Raw genomic sequence first — 18034 nt, forward strand, 5'->3', positions numbered from 1 at the left:
CCCCCCCATCACATTCCCCCCCCCTCATCACATTCCCCCCCCTCATCACATTCCCCCCCCCCCTCATCACATTCCCCCCCCCCCCTCATCACATTCCCCCCCCCTCATCACACCCCCCCCCTCATCACATTCCCCCCCCCTCATCACATTCCCCCCCCCTCATCACATTCCCCCCCCCTCATCACATTCCCCCCCCATCACATTCCCCCCCCATCACATACCCCCCCCTCATCACATACCCCCCCCTCATCACATTCCCCCCCCCCTCATCACATTCCCCCCCCCCATCACATTCCCCCCCTCATCACATTCCCCCCCCTCATCACATTCCCCCCCCTCATCACATTCCCCCCCCCCTCATCACATTCCCCCCCCTCATCACATTCCCCCCCCCTCATCACATTCCCCCCCCCCTCATCACATTCCCCCCCCCCTCATGACATTCCCCCCCTCATCACATTCCCCCCCCTCATCACATCCCCCCCCCCCCTCATCACATTCCCCCCCTTATCCCCCCCCCCCCCCTTTGTCACATTTCCCCCTGTCCCCCCTTGTCACCTTTTCTTGCCCTGCAGTAACACACACTACGTCTGCCAGGCAGATTTTAAACCTAGTGTATTTGCTGCAGAACAAGTCCTTTCCCCTTCAGCAAATCACTGGCTTGACATGTGACACCACTGCGGCCGGTGATTGGCTGAAAAGGGAAAGGTCCTACAAGGTGAATAATGAAGAGAGGGCACCGCGGACCGCACGGAGGGGAACGGCATCTGCAGGGACAAGGTGAGCAGAAGGTTTTTTTGTGTTTTTCTATCAGGGTGCCTCCAGCTGTTGTGAAACTACTACTCCCAGCATGCCCGGACAGCCTTTGGCTGTTCGGGCATGCTGAGAGTTGTAGTTTTGCAACAGCTAGAAGCCCCCTGGTAGGGAAACACTTACTTTTAGTATTTACTTGCTCCGGCCAGCCCCCCGCCACGAGAGCCGACCTGAGCAGATAATCGCATGTTTTCCCGGGGGCTGTATCGCTATATCGCAGAAAGCAAAAATCGCTTTTGCAATATATCATGCAGCCCCACCGGCAACTCTGCAATTCTACCCCGAGCGTGACTCGGGGTTACCGCTCCTGGCAGGGAAAATTAACCCCGAGTCACGTTCGGGAATACCGCTAAGAAGGTTAAAGAGGCCTGTAGAAAATGAAAGATGGTATCTGGTTGCTATGGCAACTCAGCAACTTTTCATCTGGACAGGTTATGATAAATATGCAAATAGGAGAAACTTCCAAAAGGTCAACAATCACTGCAGCACTCCACCAATCCGGGCTCTATGGCAGAGTGGGCAGAAAGAAGCCTCCCCTCAAAAACCAACCTATAGTACTTTAAGACTGTGAGCAACAAGATTCCATGGTCTAATGTAATTAAGAACTTTTTGGCCACAATTCTAAGCGTCATGTCTGAAGGAAACCAGGCACTGATCTCACCTGCCCATTACCCAATTCCTACAGTGAGCTATAGTTGTGGCAGCTTTATGCTGTGGGGGTGTTTGTGGCTGGCAGGGAGACATGTCAGGGTTGAGGGAAACCGAAACGGAGCAAAGTATAGAGATTTTTTAATGGAAATCCAATCTGATTCAGAGTGTTCTGAACCTCAGACTAGGCCAAAGGTTCATCTTCCAACCAGAAAATAACCCTAAGCACACGGCCAAGACAACACAGGAGAGGCTTAGGGACAACACTGTGAATGTCCTTGAGTGGCCCAGCCAGAGCCCTCACACCATTGAACATCTTTGAAAGGACTTTAAATGGCTTATACTGATGGTTCCCATCCAGTCTGATAGAGCTTGAGAGGATCTGCAGAGAAGAATTGCAGAAAATCCCCAAATCCAGGTGTGCAAACCTTGTAGCATCATATCCAAGTAGACTGAAATCCCTGCCAAAAGGGCTTCTACTAAGTACTGAGTAAATGGTCTGAATACTTTATGGGCTATTGTGTGCAGAAACGTAATATTATTTTTTTTCTTTTATCGCAGTGCCGCAATCTAACAATATGCGAAAAAAGTGTCTGAAGACTTTTCAGATACATTCTATATACAGTGACCCCCCGACCTACGATGGCCCCAACATACGATCATTTCAACGTACGATGGCCTCTCAGAGGCCATCGCATGTTGAAGGCAGCATCAACATACAATGCTTTTGTATGTCGGGGCCATCGCATAAATGGCTATCCAGCAGCGTAGACTGCTTCAACTGCCACCGGATAGCCGTTTACGGTGCCCCGTGTGGTCCGCTGACAATCACTTACCTGTCCTCGGGGCTCTGGCGCGTTCTCTTCGGGATCCCCTGCATCGTCGGCGCTCTCCATCGTCGTCATCCCGTGGCTGCGTTCGCCGTCCCGTCATCCAATAGGAGCGATGTGATGACAGCGAGGATGCCGGGGCATCGGGGACACCCTGGGGACGCGGCGACAGCGATGGAGGGCGACATCCAGGGCAGCGGTGACGGTCCGGAGCGGCGGGGACAGGCGAGTATAACCTCCAATACCAGTGGTCTACAACCTGCGGACCTCCAGATGTTGCAAAACTACAACTCTCAGCATGCCTGGACAGCCAACGGCTGTCCGGGCATGCTGGGTGTTGTAGTTTTGCAACATCTGGAGGTCCGCAGGTTGTAGACCACTGTCCTATACTTAAGATTGCACGCATCCCTCAACATGCGATGGTTTCAACAAACGATGGTCCATTTGGAACAGATTACCATTGTATGTTGAGGGACCTCTGTACATGTCTGCTCGGCCCATCTGCATGGTGTAATTGGGCCTTGTCCGGGCATGCTGGAAGTTGTAGTTTTCACCAGCTGGAGGCACCTTGGTTGGGAAACACTGCTATTGTGCAACAATGTCTTGTCTAGCAGATGGTGTGATGTATTGTAGGAGTGTTGTTTTCATTCTTATTGTATTGCTTTTGTTTTTCTTTACTGACCCAGGTTTACATTGCTAACATTTTGCTGTGCTCTGCCCTGAGTGTTTTTCTTATATTACTGGAGTTCTAAATGTCTTTTTGTGGGAGTCTTTTCTGTAATGAAACTTGTTTGTCAGTGTTGGGTTTGTCTGTAATCTCCACATTCCTTAGTACAAGTCTTCACAAGGTGAAATAATGTGATATTAAAGTAAATAAAGTGCTTTTCTACCATTGGAATGCCCTTTTCCTCTCAAATGTATTTATCTATTTTTAAAGCTTAGGCTATGTTCACAAGTTCAGGATTCTAGGCTTGGTTTTTGCAACTACGGTAAAAAAAAAATGTCTCCCCCTATTCAGATATTAATGAAACAATCTGGAGTGGAATAAGAAAAGTTGTGCAGATTTTAAAATTATACTAGGTTTATTTTTTCTGCAGATTCTACACATAAAAGCCACAGATTAGGGCTCATTCTCATTGCTGTCCGGCTCTGTTATATGAAGCCCATTGGAAAGTCCATCAGAATGACAGGAGTTTAGCAGAGAAAAATATTGTGCATGCACTATTTTTCCCCCCTGCTAAAATCCTGTAAATTAGCAGATCCCCCAACGGACCCCGTTGAAATAAATTAGATCCGTCAGGAACCGGTAAAGTCCATTGTAGGGATCGACAGATAGCGATTTTTTTTTTTTAGGGCCGATACGATAATCTGTCACCTTTCAGGCTGATAGCCGATAATTTATACCGATATTCCGGTATAAATTATCAGCTATTTCAACCCTTCCGGCGGGGCAGAAGCCGTTGCAGATCAATGATTTAAAGCGGGCGCTTTAAATCAATGAACTGCAGCGGCTTTTGCGGTGCCAGAGACTTCCGCCGCCCGCTTCTCTAACCCTGCCCTCCTGGGGTCATGAGTCTAGCCACCACAGTTGCCACATTGCCGCCGCCCCCCCCCCAATCCTCTACCCACATTCCGCCGCCGCCGCCCCCCCCCATCCTCTGCCCACATACCGCCACCGCCCCCCCCCCCCCATCGCCTCCCCCATCCCCGGTGTTATAATTACCTGTTCCCATCCTTCTGGCTCCTTCGGCGTCCTGCGCTGTCACTGTGCGCACTGACGGTGGGGACGTCGCGTTGGGGACGTCACTCGTCATTGTGCAGCGCACAGCAACAGTGCAGGAGCCAGAAGGATCGCGGACCCCGGGAACAAGTAATTATAACATCGGGGATGGGGGGAGACGATGGGGCGGTGGCAGTATGTGGGCAGAGGATGGGGGGGCGATGGGGTGGCGGCGGTATGTGGGCAGAGGATGTGGGGGGAGACGATGGGGCAGTGGCAGCGGTATGTGGGCAGAGGATGGGGGGAGGCAATGGGGCAGCGGCCGGGGGGGGGGGGCAGGCATTATCGGCATATCGGCAAGGTAATTGCCGATACCGTTAATGTCCAAAATCGCGATTATCAGCCAAACCGATAATCTGTCGATCCCTAGTCCATTGTGCTCCAACCAATTTTTGGGGCCAAACATGCCCTTTAAGGGGTATTCCGGGAAAAAACATTTTATCCCCTATCCAAAGGATAGGGGAAAAGATGTCTGATCGCGGGGGGCCCGCCACTGGGATCTCCCTGCCGTCACGCCCCCCTACCATAGACATGAATGGAATGGGCGTGGTGTGACGTCACGTCCCCAGTCCCGGAAACCCAGAAACTGGAGACGCAGCTCCCGCATGGAATGCGGGTGCTGCATGGTGATCATGGTGAGTCCCAGTGGCGGGCCCCCCGCGATCAGACATCTTATCCCCTATTCTTTTGGATAGGGAATAAAAAGTTTTTGCCCGGAATACCCCTTTAACAGGAGGGAGCACAACGGCAATGTAAACTTAGCCTACTTCCATCTATTCACACAGGGGCGATATGTGTATGGATCCACCAGCTACTCCATGGTAGACATCCAAGTTTCAGCTTCACCAGAATTTTTTTTAAAGTACATAATGGGTTAACCTAGGACAAATCTGTGTTGTGGTCTGCCATTTATTTGAATGAACGCCATCAAATTTCATGTTTCCTCAGGGTCAGGATATCATGAGCATGTTAATTCTTTCAACACAGTCCACCTTGAAAAGACCATGAGTCAATGGGACCTTAAATGCAGGGATTCATTTCCACTGAAGATTCTGTGTAATATTAAAGGGATAATGTCATTTTTTTTTGTAAATATATATATATAAGGAAAAATAGCCAGCACAACAACCTAATACACAGGTGCCCGCTGCTGTGGCAAATACAAAATGTACAAACAAGAAAGTTGCAACAGCACTCTAGGTCAAAAATGGAGGCTCTCAGCACACTTTTTTTATCAAAATGTGTCCCCCCATCCACCACGCGGAGGTGGCCTCATATCGGATGGGACCCTAACATGATAACTCACCTCTGCTGTGCATATAGCCTCTGACTGACTGTGTGACATGTTGGATCAGCCATTGACTAAACCACCTCCAGTCTGAGAGGGGTGGGGTGCACGGCTAAAGAGGGTGCCACCCCCCCCCCAAATTACAAAGTAAAAACAAAAGGAAAAATAGCCAGCACAACAACCTAATACACAGGTGCCCGCTGCTGTGGCAAATACAAAATGTACAAACAAGAAAGTTGCAACAGCACTCTAGGTCAAAAAATGGAGGCTCTCAGCGCACTTTTTGATCAAAATTTGTTCAAAAAGTGCGCTGAGAGCCTCCATTTTTTGACCTAGAGTGCTGTTGCAACTTTTTTGTTTGTACATTATATATATATATATATATATATATATATATATATATATATATATATGCCCAGACCGCCTGAAAAAAATTAGAGTACCTGTCATTAACAAAAACTTTTTATTTAATGTAGATAATACCTTTATATGTGTATTTGTAATATACATTGGTTAAAAAAATTTTTTATTTTTGGGTAAAAAAATATGCTGTCCCTGCAGCTATTGCCTGTACGTCTCTGTGAGGAGACCAAATACAGGAAGTGTGGGCGGGACAAGCAGGATTCTGTGTAGGTCCTTGGCTTTACTGGGTTGACGCCTGGCTATATAAAACCCTTACTTTACTATATAAATTCTTCAGCTTGAGTACCCTTTTAAAGAAGAAATCCAGTGCAAGACAACTTATCCCTTATCCACACAAAAAGGGAATGTGTCTGATCACGGGGGGGGGGGGGGTTGTAGGAGGAGGGGTGGTCAGGGGACCCCTGCAATCTCCCGTACGGGGCCCCGGCTCTACTCTGCTAAGGTGACTTTCCCACCCAGCACTGACATAGGGAGAAACACACCTCCTCCATTCATTTCTATGGGAGACATGTGTCTCTGCCTCTCCCATAGAAATGAATGGAGTTGGGCGTGTTTCGACCAGTGTCAGTGCTGGGTGCAAAACGTATTTTTCATTAGCAGAGCCCTGTATGGGGGATCGAGGGGGGTCCCTGAAGATAGAGGATAAGTTGTCATGCACTGGACAGCTGTACCTCCTGGAATTAGGGTCAAAGAAGAAACAATCAGGTCTGATGGAAATCAGCGAGATAATTCTTATAGCCGGGTGAAGCACATGATGCCGTGCTTCACTCTGTCCTGGTTCAGCACACCATCCGACTGATTACAGCAGACTGGCTCCATAGATTATAATGGAACCCATCATTCAGATGATGTGCATACTGCCTATAACTAGTGATTGGAGAGGTCTGATGGTTCAAAATAAAACTACCTAATATGCAAGTGACTTCAGTTTTTTTGTCTTATTATGAAGATGTCATTGTTAGGGTTACCAAACCAAATGATCTGAATGGATAATCCCGTTGTTGAATTGGTTTAAATTTTGGAGCCCTTCCCAAACTGGTCTTTTTGTGTTGTACACCTGAAAGTGTGATCCTTTTCAGATCAGGCCCCTGTGACTCACGTTTAGCCGATGATCTCAGGATATTGTGTAATCCTAAGTATGTGTTTGTCTTTCTGATTAGTAATACAGACTTGATACTGGACTATTTTATTTCCTGTTACATTTCAATCATGCAGTGACTAATAATACTAGGTTCCCATATGTCCAGATATGCGGCACAGTTACCATACAGCATGGTACACACTAGGAAGAGCATGGTGCAGTCTGTAGGTCCAGCATCATGCCCTGACCGTCTATGGGGACTAGAATGGGATGCTGGATGCAATGGATCATTCCCATCTGAGGTGACTCAAGATTGCGGAACATGTGGAACCCAGTCTAAAAAATTTACATTGATATGAAGTACATATAGTTGCACATTTGTGGTGCTTTTGTTTTTATTTGAACCAATAACAATGTATGGTCTGTGGTTAATCCCAGAATCCATGAAATCCTTGTTTCTGTGCTGTTGGACATAAGGATCCATTTGGCGCCCATGCTCCTTCGATATCAGTCTACAGAACACTTCCACCGCTGACTACTATTCCTTATGACTCTCCTATACACTGTTTGCCTTAGGAAGACTAGAATATGCTCCTCTTCCAAGGGTTATTATAGCAAATCGTCAAGCATGTTAACCTTTGAAATGCCCGATTCCTTCTTTCCCATGACATCGGGGTAGAGTCACAACACGTGTTACATGTATACACTTGGCACATTGCAGCATTGATCTTTTCCATACTAATCTGGTTATTTACAGTTATGCCACTTGTTTGGGAACCTTTGTGAGAGGTACCAGTAAACTGAGTAGTATTGCTCTGCCAGAAAAGCGCCCCAATTCTTCAAAAACTGCATGGGAACACATTTTCTTATTGGTCTTTGTTTGGCCACAATTAGTATTTTAAGTAGACACCATTCTAGCACAATGTTACATGAACTTTTTTATGAATGTTTTTTATTTAATTGTCTGATACCACCTGCCCCCTGGATGTGTTTTTTGTGTTGTCCTGTTGGTGCCGTTAGTCCTCTGCTATGGCTGTAACACTGGTGTGACGCTACCACATATCACATTACTTTAATGCAAGACAGGTCGCTAAACCAGGATAGTAGCATCATACCAGTGTCATGGTCAATATGCAGAGATACAGGAATGGATAACGCACTCACCAGAAAATCAGCAGAAGTATTAAGGCTTTATTCGGCTTGTTAGCGTGACAAAACACAGGTACACAGGGAGCTCGGGATGGAACAGACAGGGGGCGGCAACTAGTTTCACGCACACAGGCGCTTCTTCAAGAAGCACCTGTGTGCGTGAAACTAGTTGCCGCCCCCTGCCTGTTCCATCACGAGCTCCCTGTGTACCTGTGTTTTGTCACTCTAACAAGCAGAATAAAGCTTGAATACTTCTGCTGATTTTCTGGTGAGTGCGTGATCTGTTCCTGTATCTCTGCATATTGGTGTTGTCACATTTTCTGCTATTAGTTTTTTGATAAGTGCACCTCCGATTCTGCTGCTTCGGTTAAACACAGTTACTGTGTGCCTAGTGCTAGGCAGTATACCGGTTCATACCGACTAGCGAAATTTTTGTCCTGCACGATATGAATCCCCCCCCCCCCCAAATAAATTATCAGCCCAGCGCTACGCTGTCCCCATCGGGAAACTAATGACATGTCACACGCAAGCGCTGCTCTCCTGGTCCTCCTGTTTGTTGCCGGTGCTGGAACTCTGTACTGTACGCTGTATCCCTATGCCCGGGCTGCAAAAGATAAACAAAATAAACTTTAACTCACCTCCCGTTGGTCCGGTACCGGCCTCATCTGCTTCCTGGGGACGGGAACGTCTGAGAGCCGTCAGCCTATCACCGGCCGCAGTGATGATCTGCCGCGGCCGGTGATAGGTTGAGCGCACTGTCATGTAAGAAGCCGGCTCAACCTATCACTGGCCGAGGCGGAACATCGCTGCGGCCGGTGATAGGCTGACGGCTCTCAGACGTTCCCGTCCCCAGGAAGCAGGTGAGGCTGGTACCGGACCAACGGGAGGTGAGTTAAAGTTTATTTTGTTTATCTTTTGCAGCCCGGGCATAGGGATACAGCGTACAGTACAGAGTTCCAGTGCCGGCAGCCCGCAACAAACAGGAGGACATGGAAGGCAGCGCTTGCGGGTGACATGTGATTAGTTCCCCGATGGGGACAGCGCAGCGCTGGGCTGATAATTCATTGGGGGGAGAGGCAGAACAGCGCTCGCGGGTCACATGATTTGGGGGGGGGGGGAGATATACTGTTATATACAGTGGAACCGCCACAAGTTACAAAAATACCGTGATACACATTTTTGGTCATACCGCCTAGCTCTACGTGTGCCCTGTCTGCATTGTACGGACTGTCTCCATTATCAGGGTTAGTGGTGCTGGACATTTTTGCTATGTTCTCTTGACAGTGTCATGGTCATGTGATCGTTGTGATTGACCCCACTGCTTTTAGGCTCCTCTTACCCCAGCCAACAGACCTTCTTTTTTTGGAAGGGGGGGGGGGGGGGGGTGTTCGGGTGACCACCTGTATTCAAAAGATGGGATATGCTATGGGAAGAAGGCGGGGAAATAATGGGAACTGCACAGTCTGGAAGGAGAGGCTGGGCATTTATTTTATATTCTGTGTGGGAAAGAGACAGACACAGGACTGGAGACAGTTCCACATCCAGGAAAAATACATTTATTTAGAACAAGTTTTCATATTTGTGCAAAAAACAAACAGTGGATGAAGTGTATAGAGGAAAAGGGAGGGGATAAGAAAGGACTGGAGAGGTAAAGAAGTAAATTGATAGTCGAAGGGTGAGGAGAAACTTCATCAGTCATTTCATCTGTTTACTGCAGTGATTTGCATCCACAACTACTCTCATTTTATATTTATCACACCTAGTTGTCTCTGGTTATTGTATCTGTGTGTGAACAATTGTAATGTGTACAACATATACACATTACACATCAGTCATTTTACCTGCTTATTGTAGTGAATTGAGTCCATTTATAATTGAAATCTAGTCTTCTATCTAATGAAAGAAGCCATCTCTCCTAGTAACACCCTTATAAATTAGCCTATTGTGTGTTACTTTTCCACATAACTTACTGCAGTAATGCAGAAGAATAGATCAGTAATATCGATCAACTATGGATTATGGGTTCCACATATCTTGGCACTCATTGTGCAGTTATTGGGTATTAATATTTTTGTATTAAATGGGCACTGTCAGATACAAAAACTTTTGATATGTTGTAAAGCATGTATACCAATAGGTTTTGCAATTGCTTTCATTAGAAAATGTTCAGTATTTCATATTGAAAAGGCAAACCAAACAACTGCCCCCCCCCTGCCTGCTTAGACACATACTAGTCCTGCTGTGTCCATGAGTCATCACCTATGTCATGGACACACTTTCTTCCCACTGTCAGCTTGTGTCCCGCTACTGTCAGTGAGGACAAGCTGGGAGTTGTAGTTTTGCTAATGCTAGGGGAGATGTGAGCAGACAGCATACTGAGGGAGGGGGCGGAGACCTGCACAGTGAGGCCATGCCCCCTCCCTTTGAGAGGAATTCAGATTAGTGAGCTAAATTAAAAGTGTAATAGAAAAATAAATAAAGGTATTAGACACATAAAAATTAGATGTTTATGGTCAGGATTAGGTACTGAGTGATATATAAAAAAAAGTTTTTTGTTGGATCTCCTAATGATAGGGGATAAGATGTCTGATGGTGGGGGTCCCGCCGCTGGGGACCCCCGCATTCTACCATGCGGCACCCACCTGTAACGGCTTCCGGAACCGCTGGAGTCCCTCAGGCTAATACCATCCCGCCCCGTGTGATGTCACACCTGCCCTTTCAATGCAAGTCTATGGGAGGGGGCGTGACAGCTGTTCTTGTGGTCGGGATGGTATTAGCCTGAGGGCCTCCAGCGGTTCCGGAAGCCGTTGCAGGTGGGTGCTGCATGGTAGAATGCCATCAGACAATCTTATCCCCGATCCTTTGGATAGGGGATAAGATGTCTAGGGGTGGAGTACCCCTTTAAAGTTTATTTTTTGTAAGATTTTGGCTAGGGTTACAGTATGGCTGCTACACAATCACAGTGTACAGTGCTGTGTTTGCATTGTGATAAATAAGTTGCTCCAAGTTGCTTTTGGATTTTTTTGGTCACTTTTGGGTGGAGGTGGTAGCAATGTATGTCTTCGTTCCTCTCTACCCAGGCTGTACAGTGGCTTTCCTGGCACTGTGGCCTCCTGTAGTAATCAAATTATAACCTGTTGTTGCAGCAGGCGCTTCTGTTTCAGTAATTATTTTTTTTTGCTTGAACATTTTGGGTTGAAATTATGCAGTACCTTGCCACCATTCCTGTACTCATGACCATGCTGTTTGTAAAATAATGATTGCTATGGCGGTTTACCTTCTTATTGAGCCCATACATTGCTCAGTAGCTTACTTTACTGTATTCTGTTGACAGCATCTCTGTGTAAATGATTTTCCAGCACAACACACGTCGTAACATACATGTACAGGAATCCTTGGTGGGTATGCGGGTGGCAGAAATGTCTCTGCCAAGGGAGATCACCGATGGCTGCTCTTCTTTATTGGAAAGACAGAATGATGTCTAATTAATTTGGCTTAGAAAGGCGGATACATGTAGAGAACGGGGAAAGAGAAGAACACAAAGGAGCTGGGGGGGAAATGAACAGACTTGTCATAGCATGCTGTGCTGGCGCTGCACCACCGCTGCCTTCCTGGGGAGTTGCTGTAATTGGATGTGCATTGCCATATGGTTCTGTTATCATTTACCTTACCCCTAAGTTGCGCAGGATGCACATTAACCCCTTTTAGAAAGGTAAAGGATGGCATATTGCTAAACAAGAAGTTTCTATTTCTGATGAACGTATGCATTTATATCTGTAAGCATATATTCTTTAAAAGTAGTTTTGGCCATAGTTAATGGGCATAAAAAAAAAAATACATCCAAATAGTAGAATAAAGCTGTCTATACACATTTTATTAATTTTGGTGACACTCTGACTTGTATGGAAGACAGCCCTTCTATTATTTAGTGTCTGCTGTCTGATAGTGGTAGATTTTAATGTACAAAATGATGTATTCCTGTAAGATGAGCACTGCTGGATTTGGCTGGCAGCGACTTATTCCAGGGGTTTGCATAGAGATTTGGGTGACCTAGCTGTTGGCCATAATAGTTTTAATCACATCAGCCACATCTATACTGCACAGGATGATTTACATTAAAGTTGGCCATGCACATTTTACATGTTGACTGAGCCTACTGATTTCAGCTGGGACCGTCCAACCATTTAATGTGTATGGGGGCCTCACAACTTTTCAGTCTATGTTCTCAGGGAGATACGTTGACACAGATGTCTGGCAGTGGTTTACTCTCCTCGCTCCCCTATGTCTCTATAGCACAACCTTAGAAACAGCAGCATCTTGGACATTATAGACCAGCAGTCAGCAGTCTAAGCTGTGAATCTAGCTCCGGATGAGGGGAGGAGAGACACAAAGCAGTCCGATAACAGGCGAAAGACATTTTCCATTACCTAACTGCCTCATGTAAACATAACCTTAAGCTGGCAGCATCCTTCTTGGAAAAACCTTTTCCTGATCTAGCCCAAGTTAATGTTACTGGTGCCACAGAGAAAAAGGAGCCATAATGTTGTGATGTATTAGTATCCATAATAAGAGTTGGGCAGTTTTTGTTTGATAAAATCAGGACTGACTGCAATGTGAGTTGACTACTGTAGTGTAGTGTGGACAGTGCTAATGTGTGCTTAAAACGATAATTTATTGCCTGTAGTGTAATGGCTGCAGTAGCTGCACATCTCTGCTAATGAATGATACTGCTCTATAGATGCAATTAACTGCTTGGGGGCTGACGGCAGATGTAGATAAGTGTGCCTACCAAATTCCCATGGGTCACTAGCTGGCCTGTAATTACTGCCTGCAATCTCTTTACTGTCACAAGCTTTATTACTAGAATTGCTTATAGAGAATTTTGTTTCTAGGCCCAAAAGCCTATATATATATATATATATATATATTTTGTTTTACATAAAAATCAAATAAAGGTGCAGCACGTTGCTCGGTGGTTATCACTGTTGAATTGCATCTTGGCTCTGACTCCAGCCGGGGGTAACATTTATATGCTCGCCACGTTTTTACATGGTTGTCCTCCAGGTATTCAGTTTCCTCTCCTCACACTATAAAATGTAAGATAATTATCTTCTTATAAAACTGGCCGTAATGTATGTAGGAAAGATAGAATACAATGAGCTCCCATTGGGATTAGATGTGTATGATTAAAATCTATTTTACAGCACATTTTATGTTTCTAAATCCAGTTTTTGTCTGGTTTGATTCCCCAGTAAACTACAGAAATGCACCATAATCCGTACCATGCTATTCACACTGATTCCTATATCTAGTGAGTGTTAAAAAAAAAAACAGCATTATAGGGGTAATGCGGTGAGATTTTTTTATTAAATGAACTGGTGCCAGAAAGTTAAAACAGATTTGTAAATGACTTCGGTTTAAAAATCTTAATCCTTTCAGTACTTATGAGCAGCTGTATGCTACAGAGGAAATTCTATTCTTTTTGAATTTCTTTTTTGTCTTGTCCACAGTGCTCTCTGCTGACCTCTGTCCATGTCAGGAACTGTCCATAGCAGCATAGGTTTGCTATGGGGATTTTCTCCTGCTCTGGACAGTTCCTGATACGGGCATCAGGTGTCAGCAGAGAGCACTGTGGACAAGACAAAAAAAGAAGCATACAGCTGCTAATAAGTACTGGAAGAGTAAAAAATTTTAATAGAAGTAATGTACAAATCTATTTAACTTTACAAAAAATAAAAAATGTTTTCCAGCGAAGTACCCCTTTAAAGGAAAAGAAAGCTCTATGAGGCTGGATTTCCACATTGCAGCTTTTGCACAACTACCACTGCAGTTTTTGAGCCAAAGCCAGAAGTGGATCCAGCAGGGAGCAGAAGTATAAGTCCTTCCTTTTATATTTGCTGTTTCTTTTAAACACACTGTTGGCTTTAGCTCAAAAACTGCAGTGGTAGTTATCCAAAAAAACTCAGCCCCCTCCCCCTGTCAATCCTATGGATGCCATGGTCAGAACTTACCACGGCATCTAATGAGGTTAAAACTGCTGAGACTGCACAATCTCAATCTCTGTAGTTGCAGCGGGATATGTTACTGCTGATATAGGTAGGTTGTGTGGGTAAATCCGGTCACGGGAACATACCTGCTGCAAGGACATACCCATACATAGTGGGGATATAAGGGGTTAAAGGGGTATTCCACTGGGCAGCATTCGGAACTCTGTTCCAAACACTGTTTTCGCGCTGCGTGGGTCGGTCATGCCCCCTCGTGATGTCCCAGCCACACCCCCTCAATGCAAGTCTATGAGAGGGCGCGTGACGTTGTCACACCCCCTCCCATAGATTTGTATTGAGGGGGCGTGGCTGTGACGCCACAAGGGGCGTGACTGACCCCCGGAGCGCAAAAACAGCGTTCGGAACATAGAGTTCCAAATGCTGGCCAGTGGAATGCCCCTTTTAAGGGTATGTTTACCACCTCCAGTAGGTGGCAGAGAGAAGCCAGCCTTTTTCCTTCTGAAGGAGAGCTACGTTTTTTCATGGAGCATTATAAGACTTCAAATGCCAGTTTTGTGGTTACCTGAAGAAGAAACACTACCCCCTCACTTTTACACAGGACTGAAATGCTGCAGATTTGTTGCAGAATGTGATTTCCCTGTGTAAATTAATTGGGCAAATCTGCAGCATTTCAGTCTTGTGTGAACCTACCCTAACCTAAAAACTCATCCACTAGTGTCCTCACCATGTAAATAAATAGGTATAATAATTCTTCTGGTTGGGTTACAAGCTTGTCATGGTTTTTCATCATCTGCATCACAACAACCATATTAAAACCATAAGATATGTGTAATCCCACAACCACCCAATTTTTTTAATTTACTGCTGTGTATCAGGGGATTAGAAAACCTCCTACAGCGTCGCAGATAGACTTAAACGTATACAGGCCTTATAATAAATATGTATTACGTTTCTGTTGTGTGGAGTATCATTGTAAGCGCCTGGAGTTCTCCTTGTTCCTAGCAGCCTTTTGATAATCTCTCATACATATGTCCAGTGGTATTTATTAAGAGTAAGTCAGCTAGACATTCTAGAAGGCAAACAAAAAATAAGAGGTTCCCGAAATGGCAAGAATGTTGTGTTTCACTTGGGTGTATTCATTTACTTGCAGGATAGTAGCAGCAGCGTAGTAGAAGTTTTGTTTAAATGGCTTAAAAACAATACCATAGAATATTATAGACGGAGACTGCAGATGGAAGATGTTGCATTTGCTTTGCTTGCCTCCATTATTGGCTACAAAACCATATAAAGTTTGTCTTTTAATTAGATTTTTTTTTTGTATGTATTTTGAGCTTCTATTAGCATCTGACATAACTATATTGTAACCTTGTGATGTCGGTCACAAATGCAGCTGGACAACTAATCTTATGTATGTGGTCAGCTTCAGTTTATTTATACCTACTTTGTCAGGCCCTGAGTTTCTTTTTTTATGCATGCCATGAGGAACTGAATCAAGTGTACTACTATCCAGGTCTTATAATAACAACTGGACCCATCGGTGGAGGGTTTTTCTAACAATCCGTATGTACAATTGATCAGTAAATGATCACTAGAACCCTAGATTTCCAACCCACTTAATCACTGAAGTGCAATGGAGGCAGGGAGCAGGATCACCCAGCTCCCCTGCCTCATCATTATTCTGTCCTGCCCCCTTCAATGACGTGAGAGCTTGTGGGGGTGGGGGGGGGAGGCGGTGGAAGGGTGCATTCACACTGAGGAATAGGAGAGGAATCCTCGCGTAAAAATTCGGCAGTGAAATTTACGTTTTTTTTCTTCGTGCGAAATTTGTGCGGAATATAGGAGGAAACTTTTTTTTTTTTTTTTGCTGGACTACAACCACCTATTGGAATTTCCCTTTTATTCATAAATTTTTTCGTGCGGAATTTCCGCGCAAATTCCACACAGAAACGATTTCAAATTTTTACCATTGACTTCAATGGACTTCTGCTCGCGTATTCCACAAGAAGAATAAACATGTTCTTTCTTCTAGCAGAACCGAATTCCGTGAATGAATTTTACACAGTGTGAACAGTGCAGAGTAAAATACATTGAAGTCAATGGCAAAGCAGATTTTAATTGTTTCTAAGCGGAGAATTCAAGAGGTATTACTCGAGTAAAATTCTTCTTTAATTACACCCTAAGAGGACACGCTCTGCTCTTTGCTACAACCCACTGCAGTTAGGCGGCAGTGCCTGCTTATCCGCTAACTCCCCCCCCACCCCCCACCCCACCCCACACACACCTTACAGTCCTCACACCTCTTATCTACACACTAGGATATGCAGGTGGCATTAAAACCTAAGGGTGCGTTCACACGGAGTAAATCAAGAGGAATTCACAGCGGAAAATTTACGGGCGGAAAAAATAATTTGCGCGGAATTTGCACAGAATTGCATGCGGAAAAATGGGGGAGAAAGAAGTTAAGGGTTTTTCAGCCATTTCCGCGCAAATTCCACGCGAAAACAATGTCGGGCGAAATTTTTTTTTACCATTGACTTCTATTCATTTCTGCTAGTGGATTCCGCTTGAAGCGGAACGGAATTCAGCGTTGGAATTCTGCTAGCAGAATTTCCGCAGTGTGGACAGCACAGCAGAAATAACATTAAAGTCAATGGGCAGAGGAGATGTGCATTAATTTGGAGCGGAGAATTCAAGAGGAATTACTCTTGAATTACTCAGTGTGAACGCACCCTAACATAGTTACCCAAAACATACCCCAAAACGTTTCGCCACATACTGTTGCTCTATCAAGAACAATGATAGTCAAGTGTACTACTATTCAGGTCTGTCTTCTTTTTTTACTATCTGAGTAGTTGCTGACATGGGTATAAAGCTGTTAGTATAGTGAGACTAAAACAGTTCCCCCTGTTTAAATTTCCATATAAAAACATTCTTTATTCTAACTGAAGTGCCAAGGTTCCCCACCAGTGTCCCATGGTGCCCCACACAGTAACACCTTTCAATGCTTTGCTAGCCCGTCCTCCTCTTTTTTTGATTGTAGTTTGTTTGTTTTTTGTTAGTAGTTTTGAAACTTTTGTTTATTGAAAATGTGAAAAAAGGGATGTTTGATATTTAAATATAATTTTTTTTGTTTCCTTTTACAGAGATATCATGATCACCCACTTTGACCCAAGCATCACCTTTGATGGGCTCTGCACCGAGGTGAAGGATATGTGTGCCTTTGACAATGAGCAACTCTTCACAATGAAGTGGATAGACGAAGAAGGTAATCATTGCAAACACCCCCTAACTACTTCGATACATACACTTCAAGTGATATCCCAGGAAAAAACATTTTTTTTATATCAACTGGCTCCAGAAAGTTAAACAGATTTGTAAATGACTTCTATTAAAAAATCTTAATCCTTTCAATAATTATCAGCTGCTGAAGTTGAGTTGTTGTTTTCTGTCTGACATCTCTGCTTGTCTCGGGAACTGCACAGAGTAGAAGAGGTTTGCTATGGGGATTTGCTTCCAAACTGGGCAGTTCCCAAGACACGTATCACCAGAGAGCACTAAGACAGAAAAGAACAACTCAACTTCAGCAGCTCATAAGTACTGAAAGGATTAAGATTTTTTTAATAGAATAATTTACAAATCTGTTTAACTTTCTGGAGCCAGTTGATATATATAAAAAAAATTATTTTCCTGGATAACCCCTTTAAGTATGTACCTTGCGATGTGGTGCATATTTACAATATAGAACAGTCTTTTCCAACCAATATGCCTCCAGCTGTTGCAAAACTACAACTGCCGGCATGCCCGGACAGCCGTTGGCTGTCCGGGCATGCCGACAGTTGTAGTTTTGCAACAGCTGGAGGCACACTGGTTGAACAACACTGGTATAGAACATGCATCGCATTGATTGACTGCAAACGCCTGTAAGAGATGTAGCTCCTTGATGAAGTCTACCAGGCACTTCTACTTTTTCTCTAGTTTATATTTGCTTTCTTATATTCTATTTCAAGTATTATCCAT

The 18034-nt window shown here is 44.8% G+C and overlaps 1 protein-coding gene across 2 annotated transcripts in view; it reads left to right on the plus strand.

Annotated features, from left to right (window-relative positions):
- The window catches only part of PRKCI (protein kinase C iota), a 97065-nt gene that overhangs the window by 19564 nt on the left and 59467 nt on the right, over positions 1-18034 (plus strand). Inside the window, exon 2 of one of the 2 annotated variants that reach the window (XM_056565162.1) lies at positions 17161-17282. In XM_056565162.1, the coding sequence (XP_056421137.1) occupies positions 17161-17282 (122 nt within the window). Of the gene's footprint in view, positions 1-17160; positions 17283-17862; positions 17938-18034 lie in introns of those variants that run through there. The other variant, XM_056565163.1, reaches the window with a different exon arrangement.

Source organism: Hyla sarda, chromosome 3, assembly GCF_029499605.1.
Source record: "Hyla sarda isolate aHylSar1 chromosome 3, aHylSar1.hap1, whole genome shotgun sequence".
Taxonomy (NCBI): Eukaryota; Metazoa; Chordata; class Amphibia; order Anura; family Hylidae; genus Hyla; species Hyla sarda.